General features: G+C 25.5%; 2 protein-coding genes across 2 annotated transcripts; both read right to left on the minus strand.

Moving 5' to 3' along the window:
• Nucleotides 1-4960: 4960 nt before the first annotated feature.
• EIN_384260 (hypothetical protein) lies at nt 4961-6151 on the minus strand (the record flags this gene model as incomplete). The annotated part of the gene is made up of 1 exon (XM_004183355.1): nt 4961-6151. One exon carries the CDS (start codon nt 6149-6151, stop codon nt 4961-4963), a length of 1191 nt encoding a protein of 396 aa, XP_004183403.1.
• Nucleotides 6152-6298: 147 nt separating this feature from the next.
• On the minus strand, nt 6299-7072 carry EIN_384270 (hypothetical protein; the record flags this gene model as incomplete). The annotated part of the gene is made up of 1 exon (XM_004183356.1): nt 6299-7072. One exon carries the CDS (start codon nt 7070-7072, stop codon nt 6299-6301), a length of 774 nt encoding a protein of 257 aa, XP_004183404.1.
• Between the last annotated feature and the right edge of the window lie 3239 nt (nt 7073-10311).

The raw sequence follows: 10311 nt of genomic DNA on the forward strand, positions 1-10311 counted from the left end.
TTAATTAAAACATTGGTTCCTTGTTTGACTAATTGTTTAATTTCTTTGTTATCAACTCTTTCAGTAGGCAAGTGTGGGTGAGTTTTGTAATCTTCATTAATATATTTATACTCAATAAACTTTAGTTTTTCACCTTCACCTTCTGTTTTTAATATTTCTATCTTCACTTTGCATTTTGGACACTTGTAAATTTTTCTTGAACGGTCTTGAAGTATAAATGTGTACCCATTAACAGTCAGAAGCATATGCTTTGTTCCATCTTTTGATCTTTTTCTGCTTGGTGTTTGAGTAAGTTCTTCCATTTGAATATAGTTTCCGAATTTTTGGAATTTAAAAAATATAATAAAATATTTATATTGCAATTGTAAAACAAAATACTTGAAATATGTCTGATTATAGTTAGATTTTTATTAATAAAACATGTGTATTTATATCTAATTCTATAATGGTGTATTTGTTATTAAAAGTAAATAGAATAAGCGTTTATCTAAATATGATACAAATTAAATGATAAATTTATTTATAATATTTTATATATATTTGTTTTATCATTTGTTGATAAATACAAAAATAACCCCATTTTGATCTTTCAATAAAAGTTATATTGTTTCGAATGTGTTATTAATAATTTATGAAGGGAACTTACTGTACTTTTCTGTTTATACCGATTTAGAGTGATTTTATAAAGTTTTAGAAACTAAAAATAAAACATTGTATGAAAATAATTGAATTGATTTTTCGTTGATTTGCTTTTGAACTATTGTTGAAACACATTCAATACATCATTATTCGAGTGCAAATTATTTAATTCAACATTATTCGGCCCGTCCACCCTTTGGTCATTAATCTTGCAATATTTTGTATTTTTTTCTTGTGCACAATTTCAACGGTTCACCATAACTTTCAACTTACTTGTTTATCTTTTTGATGTATTTTTTACAAACAACATGACACACTATAAAAATGTTTTCATTACTTGTATTATCTATTTATTTTTTATATTTCAATTATTACTACAAATGCTCAATTATATTTAAGTCACAACTCAGAGCTGGCCAATTTTTGATGATAAAACGTTTTTATTATTCAAAAAAATAAAGTGTACAGTAAAAACTTTAAAGAGTGGGCGGGTGTGGTAATTATGTTTTCCAAAAGTGGGCATTTTAAGCCAATCAAACATTAATTACCGCTCTATAAAGAACTTTATTTTTAGTTTCATTGAAAAATACCCTCTTTTGAGAGAATCCGCTTTTCAAAAGTACCGTTTTTGAAAAGTTTTACTGTATTTTGATTTGTGCACATTGGCGTTGTATTTCATATTTTTTCCCTTTGATTACTTTTTAATTGTTTCATTTTTATTACTGTATTGCTTTTATAACGTTTTGATTATTATAGAGGTTAAATACAAAATTGATTAAAATGTCAGTATATTGTATTGTTTTATAACTTCTATATTGATACACATCTTTATATTTTGCTTTTTATATATTATTAAGTCAGTAATTGTTTGATTTTGTCAAAATCTCTCCAGTTATCTAATTTATATCAACACATTTATCTTTAAAATGAATAGAAAGATACAACTTTTTAGGTCAAAAATTGTTTGATAATCGACGTATTTTCAAGTAAGTCACTCCAACAATAATCGTTTACAAACTGACACATCATGATATCATGAAAACTTGAAACTTTAACTTATTATTTTTTCGAATTTGTTTATTTTATCATCTGTAATTAATTAGAATTCCAAGTTAAAATTCAACTAAATTTTAATGATCAACACATTTACTCGATATTAACAATTAATAGAATTACTTTATTAAATTAAACTTAATTACGTCAATTATATCCAAACGTATTTTAATATAAATAATGAAATACATTTTACTCAATATTTTAATCATAATAAAAATGTGAAACGATTGTTTTTATTTTTTAGTGTTAAAAAAGATTTTCTTTGTTTCTAAAAATAGTAAAAATAATGACGATTTTATGGATAATAAAATAACAGGGAGATAAAATAAATTTCAAAATAATAAAGAGGTCATACACTTTTTTGTTTCAATTTAACATCAAAAAATTATATTTTTCATATAACCACACCTAATAAAAATATATAAAATTTAAATATCTTAGGTAAAAATTGCATTTTTTACCTCTAATTGAGGGCAATGACGAATTAATGAAAAGAGTTTTTAATAATTTCATGTATATCAATTTTTAAATATCTTATAAACTATAAAATATTTGAATAATTTATAACAGGGTCGGCCAAACGATCATGTTATTGAAAAAAAAACTTAAAAAACATTAAAATGGTAAATAAAATTAACATTTTTGAAAAACAAAAAATAAATGACAAAACTAGGGATGAAGTAAATCCATTTTAACTGTTTACCAAAAAAGAGAAAAAATTGGTAAAATATTTCTCCAATTTACGATCTTAAAGATCCCTATATTTTTTAAAAAAAACATTTTTATTGAAAATCAAAAAAGTAATAACAAATTGCAATTAAAAACAGTTAATTCAAAAAGAAAAAATTTTAAGATTTTTGCCGATATACAAATATTTTTTTTCTTGCTCAAAGATTTACATACAGAAAAAAACATCAGACAAAAAAAATCATACAAATACCAACATTATTTATTTCAAATACTGAAATTTTTTAGCAAAAAGAACACAATTCAAACATTTCTTCAGATAAATTTTTTCTGTCTTCCGTAAAAATATGTTTAGTTATAGAAAACAATCTCTTACAACTAGTCTCGGTAGCTGGTATATGAACGTATTTTAAAGCAATTTTGTATAAAATTGGGTACAAATTTATTCCCACTTCACACCACCAAGTACCGAGATTTTTTTTCACATCTTGTTAAAACGTTAAGCATTCTTTGTTGTTTGTCCAAGAAATTATCAATTTCTGACGACTCTTCAATTTCTATTTTAAATGGAACAATTGGTACTGAAGCACCTTTTGCATCAACAGTTTGGTGAGAATTATCAATTACATTTTAATGTCTTTTAATTCTTCATTAATTAACATTTTTGCTTTTTCAAGAAACATTCCTTTAAGTTGGTACGAATAAGGAGGGTCTAATAATGTAGAAATAAGCCATTCTTTTTTTTTGATAATTTTTTAAGAAGTATTTCAAATTTAAATAATAAAACAAGATAAAATTCCAATTCCACATCGTTCTCTTTTAAAAAACACCAGTACAATAAGGTTTTTTATTCAATAACCCAAATTTGAACATTTGTTCGTTTTTTTGAATTAAATAATAATTTTCTTCCCAACAAACAATTCCATTTTCCAATGGTACAATTATTTCAAAATGTGTTAATTTTGATATTATTATTTCACATATTTTTATTGTTGAAGGAATAACAAATGACGAAGTTGTATAATTTTCACTACTTAACAATTCCGTTTGTGTATTTATTTCGGAAAGTATATTTTGTATTGATTCCAATAGTTCGAAATTTGGTGTTTGAAGTTCACTTTTTGTTTTTTCTTTATTAAGTACAATCTCAAGCCCTTCTCTTTTTTAATATACTTCTTAACAGTAAAACACTGTATTGAAACGGGTTTCTACTCTATTCACAAATTTGCTGTTAAAAAATCAATTTTGAACTCCTTTTTTCTTCTTTGTCTTCATTACAATCTAAATGATCGTTAATTGAAGGAACAATTTTTCTTTTGAGTGATTTGTCCAAACATTCATATTGCAATTCTTCAAATGTTTCTTTTTTGTTGTTGAAATATGCTAAAACTTAAAATGAACTGACACGTATTAGAGATTGCCACGAAATTGTTTAAAAACTGGATCTTGGCCGACCCTGCTATTTGTAGGTTTTTAAACAGAGAAAAAACGTATATTTGTGGGTTTATCATGGAATTGTGAAGAAATTTCTTTTTGCCATTTTTTCCGTAAAAAACAGTGTTATAGAAAATATAGTATTTTATTTATTATAATAAAACTATATTATTTATCTAAGTAAGATAAATAATATAATTTTATTATTTATTTTTAGTTTTGTTTTATATAATTTAAATACACTAAGATAATTTTAGTGTACCTAAATTCAAGGTTCGAAAGCAAAATAATTATTTGTGGGTTTTGCATTTGATTTATCGATTGAACCACAAATATAAATACCCGCAAATAGACACTTTTTACTGTATTTGATTTTGTTGTTTTTTACGTTTTTATAAATATTAGTATCTTTTTAAATTTTTTTCTCAATTATTTTGTCTTTTAGTTCATAATTTGAACTCGTTATTCCATTTTAATTTTACTATAATTGAACTACACTGTATAATATATTTTTTTCAAAATAAACAAAAACACTGCTCTTTTTAACAGCATTAGTCCGTTGGTAATTAGGTACGTCGGCGAGTTAACATACAATCGTTAGTTTTATTCAATAAACTATATTTTTGTCGTTTTATTTATTTCAATTTATAATTTATTTAAAAACAGATTATACAAACTATTGTTCAATTAATTAGATTAATACAATTTTTTTGGAAAATAAAATAACTATGGTTTAAACGTTGATGTGTTTTTTATTTTAAAAAATATTCATGATAATTTAACACTCGTAAAAAAGCTTTTGTGGATATAACATATAATGATTAATAAATACAAACTTTTCTTGATGCATTCAAAGAATAATCTTCTTGGTTATAAAAACTAAAAAATATCTGAAAAGTTAAAGTTGTAATAAAGATTTGCTTTTACATGTATTTTTTAATTAAATTTGAAATTTATTTAAAACGTAAACAAAAAATGGTGTTTAAGTTAAAACAGAAATTTGAATTAAGTTAATTTAATTAAATCAAAGTAAAAAATGAATACTAAAATATTGATCACAGAGTTTAACAATTAAAATGATAATCAAAATTTTATTTTTATGAAATAATATTTCAAATTTTAAAAATTAAATAAAAATGTTCATTTAAATTATCACCAACAATAGTAATAAAACAAATTCTGTCATTTTTCTAATACCGTTTGAAACGATTGGTTCATCAATTAAATCTGAAAACACCACATTCTTTCCTCCTTTTAATACACAGTGACCTTTTGTGTATTTTTCGATTTTTATTACTTCTCCATCACACGTTTTTTCATTAAAAATTTTGAATTCAAAAGTGTCATTATTTGTTGATGCTAAAACTGAGGTTGCTGTTCCAATTTCGGTGCAGTTAATTTTATACAAATTAATTTGTGGCGCTCCAATTGTATCTTTTAAAATACAATTTTCTGTGTTTCCATTATTAAATTGTGAGACTTTAAACTTTGGGTATTCTTCTAAAAATTCAACATAATCAAATATTTGTGTTGTTTCAACTTCTTTTAATGAATTGCAATCAACACCAACAAAATACATCACAACATCGTTTTGCTTTACAAATTTTAAAGAACCACTTTCACCATCAAAGTAACATTTATTGAACTGGTAAACTGTTTTAAAGTCACTTTTTGTTGAAACACAAGTTTCACCACCTTTTAATACACCTCGTATTATTTCTTGTGAAAATATCGTTCTTTTATCTAACACAATTTCAGCACACTCACCAGAGTTGTAATATTCAGTTGTCTGCTGACCAACACATGACATCTCTGAATACTTTGCAATTGTGTACACATCACCATTTTTACCGTATTGAATCGACTTATTTCCACTCATATTATAACACGTTGTGTTGTGCATTATAATGGTTTGCTCAACGTCATCTACAGAAGAAACACATTTATAAAAATTACCAAAGTAATTTTCGACTAAATCGTGGCGAGGGAGTCTCTCTGTATATTCAAATGTGTATGCAAAATCCGCTGTTTGGTATTCTATGAGTTCATATGGTGTTAATCCAGACAAGACTATGACTATTTGATTGATTCTAACAAATTTAAGATAAGTGTTTCCTAGTGTTATGTGCACTTTATTAAATTCAAAAACGTAAAGACCATCATCTACGTTTTTTATTGCAAATTTGGTTAAATCAGAAATGGTTTTCTCAGGTTTTGTAGATACCAAATAATACAATCTAACTGTTTGATAATCATCAAAAAGTCCACATTCACCTCTCGAATAGATATTAATCTTATTAGTTTCATTAGAACAGTCAAATGTGGGGAAATACATATACTTATATGAATCACCACTTTTATTTATTTTTAGTGAGCCACTTGGTGTCACTGTACATTCACCAACACTTTCTATTAAAAATTTCGAGTATGCATTTTCATCTTCAAAAAAGACAATTTGAATGTAAGTTGTAAACTCCTCGCACTATATCATGTGGTAATAGTGTAACAAATAAACAAAAGTTCCCGCAAATGCTTGGTGGTCTGTTTTATAGAGAGTGTCACATGAGTTTCCTTCTTCAATTTCGGTAATATCATTATAATGTAATATCTTGATATACGATACTTTCTCATCATTTATACTATTATAAACACACTTCCCAAGCTCAAAGTACACCATTTGATGCGTTTCATGATCATAAATTTCAGACGCATAACTCGCATTTTCATCAACTGCACTTTCAAAAATTGCATCTGCAAAAATGACGCCATTGGAACACTTGCCATATTCATATATTTCGCGATTTATTGGAGAGTCGGAACAATCGTTGGATGAATAAGTTTCAAATACATAAGTGTCATCTATTCGAGTCACTTTTCTAAAGTATTCTCCAACTGCAACACACTTTCGCGATATCAATTCGTAATTTAAATATTGTTGTTCATCCGTTTTTGTACACTTTTCAGTATCACTGTATATGTTTTTAACAACGTAATTTTCTGGAAATGTTTTGAAGAAACGCATATTATAAAGTTCGCTCTGATCTTCAATTTCGACAAGGTTGTCACATGAAAGTCCCCTTTTCAATATCACTATTTTTCTAAACCTTTCGAGTTTGAAAAAAGTTCCATCGACACTTCTATGGCATTTATCTAAAACATAAATTTCTACATTTTTTCCTTCTTTTTTCACTGCAAAATTTGCATTTGGATCAACGGCTGGTTGAATAACTTCAGAAAAGACACCATACATTGACATTAAATATGTCTGACATTTTCCTTTGGTAAAAGTTGTTACATCAAGGGGTCTTCCTTTGCAGTTATTTAAAACGAAATATTTTAAAGTGTATGTCTCGCCACTTTTTGTTGCTTCAAAAGAAATAGAATAATTAGTGTCTACATCTGCATATGAATTACACCCAGCCTTATATGGTATTGATAAAGGTAGTGCAGTGGGGTCTCCAATTAAACATCCAACAGACTCTCCATAAGTATTGTAAACGAAATCGTGTTCGGGGAAGGTATCACGAATTTCAAAGAATGGCTCATCATACTGTATTGGGGACTTTATGAGTGTAGAACAGTTATATGGAGAACCATAAAAAACTATAGTACCTATCGGATCTTCTTCTACTTTTATGTATTCATTGTAGGTGCAAAAATAACATTTTCCTATTTCAAAAACAAGATGAAATGAATTGGTTTGAACAACATATCGAGAAACAGACAATTCAATAAAGATGAAAAGTATTAAACACTTCGTCGAATTTATATTTTTGAGTTGATATTTTATTAATTTTTATACAAATTTTATTATTATTTCTGAGAAAAACACTCTAAAAATATAATTTATAATATTCCACTCTAAAGTTAAATATATTTTATGAATATCGTTTTTAGTTCATCGAAAAACAAAATATTTTTAAAGTAACACATGATATATGTATGTAAAACTTAAATTTGAACTTATTGGAAACTATAATATTATGATTAACTATTTAATTGATTATACGTTAAAATTTTAATCGAAAAATTAACGTCACGTTTTAAAAAAGTCCAATTTAATCTTATATTTATACGTCATTTTAAACTTAATTTAAAAACTTTTGTTTATTTATTAAATTATGTTTATAAATTAGAATTCAAAAATCGATAGTGTATTTATTTTATTTTTTGGTAATATGTCGGGTTTTATCTTACAATACTTTTATCCTCTTTTTTGGATCTAACAAAAATTTGAGGAAAAAGTGGCTTAAATTTACACATAAAAAATAAAAATACACCTTTTTTCAAACAAAAGTTGCTCAAATTTACAAAAGAAATAATTTTGAGTTGTTTAAAATAAAAATATCATAAATGCATTTCATTAAAACCCAATCATGTTATTTTAGATTTGAAACAATTCAATTAAAAATTTGTCAAAAACAAACTATTTTAAAAGGATAAAAAACATTTACATAAATAAACAATATTGACTTTTGTAAAACTTATTTTTTTAATTTCAACAAAAATCACATTGAAAACAAATTAATATTAATTAATAGCAATATTTAAACTTATAATCTTTAAAATGATTACATGTCTGTTATCAATAAAACAGATAAGCTCATTGTTAATTTATTAAGAAAAGGGAAATCATTTTCTTTTATTACCAAAACACTTCATGTATCACCAAACAGAGTTTCTTATAACAAAAAGAAAATTGAAAACAATGAAGAGTTAATTTCAAAAACTATAGGCAGACCTTCAATTATGACACAACAAAAAATAATAACTTTGATCAAAAAAACTTCTATTAATCCAGAATCAACATGTTGTGATTTGGCTAAATGTATAAATGTATCAAAATCAACAATTCAAAGATACAGAAAAATAAACGGGTTTAAATATGGCAAACTAAAGAAATCTCCATTTTTAACAAAAGTTAACATTAATAATAGATTAAATTTTTGCAAAAAGGCGGTACTAAAGAAAAATTATAAAAAATGGAAAGAGGCTATTATAAGTGATGAGTCGAGATTTGGATTGTTTTCTGATAATGGAAACTGTTGGTATCACAAAAGCAGGAAAATGAGATATAACAGAATAAATTCATTTAATATTGGAAATCAAACTTTACTTATTAAAAAGAACAATAAGATGTTTAAATCAATGTTTTTAACACTTCCAAAACACAACGATTCATTGATGGTTTGGGGAGCAATCGGAAATAATTACAAATCACAGTTGTTACTATGTGACAACAGACTTAATGCAATTGGCTATCAACACATGCTTGAAAGTAATAAAGTGTTTGATGATATTAGACGAGAACGCAACAAACAAATAGTCTATTTCCAACAAGATGGTGCCTAGCCACACACAGGAAAAACGACATTGCATTTTTTTGGAGAACAATAAAGTGAGATTGACTGGGTGGCCTCCTTCAAGTTCGAATTTATCACCAATTGAAAACGTTTGGTCGATACTTGAAAATAGAATTAGAAAAAAGAAAAAATATTTTAAAAACAAAAAGAGTTTGTTTAGAGTGCTGAAGAAAGAATGGGAATCGATACCAATGGATACAATTAACAATTTAATGCAATCGATGGAAAAAAGATTTTCTTTTTGTATTCAAGAAAAAGGTATATTCATTGGCCATCTTCTTTAAAAAAGTTGCTCGAGAAAAAAAGTGTTATTACATTAATTGTATCTTATTTTTACGTGTTTTTAATTAAGATTTTCAACAATTAATGGTTTTAATTTTTGAAAAAAGTTTATATTGAAATATAAATAGATTCCGTAGTTTTCCCAAAACATTATGATAAAAATAGACCAAAATATTTTGGGGTACTATCGACTTTTGGGAAACAGTTTACAATTTAGTGTAAAATAGAAAAAATCTTTGTTTATTATTTACAATATAAGATATATTTTTTGTGTTTGTTAAGACAATCAAATGTCTTTTTAATAGTTTTTTATTTGTGATTATGTCACCTTATAATAATTATTGAATAATTTGTTTGTTGTTTTGTGTCTTGTCGAGAAACAAACATGTATAAATGACATCACACGACAACACGATTTGCAAGTTTTATCTGATTCGCATCTCACCCTTTCCACATGGTTTCACACGCGTTGATATTATATCATATTATATATAACATCAATGTAAACAAAATAATAATTTATAAGCCAAGACCAAAACGATTGTAATAAACAAAATCAAAATCAAAACCAAATACTAAAAGTTTAATTTTTAAAATACATATATTAATTGATTTTTGCATGCAAACTGTAAACAAAAATTGTTCACATGTTGATTCTGCTCTTAATTTTTTGTATTGTTACTAAAATATCATGGTTTATCAATCACATGGTTCGTAGTTAAAAGAACATATTTTTCAAAAAACAAAAATCGTGTTTTCAAAAACACAGATTTATCTGCTACCATCCTTTTTCCACCAATATTTTTACCAAAATAAAATATTTGCCGCAAGTGTTTTTTAAAGGAAGTCC

The sequence above is a fragment of the Entamoeba invadens genome (assembly GCF_000330505.1).
Source record: "Entamoeba invadens IP1 unplaced genomic scaffold scaff_1105074726413, whole genome shotgun sequence".
Lineage (NCBI taxonomy): Eukaryota > Evosea > Mastigamoebida > Endamoebidae > Entamoeba > Entamoeba invadens.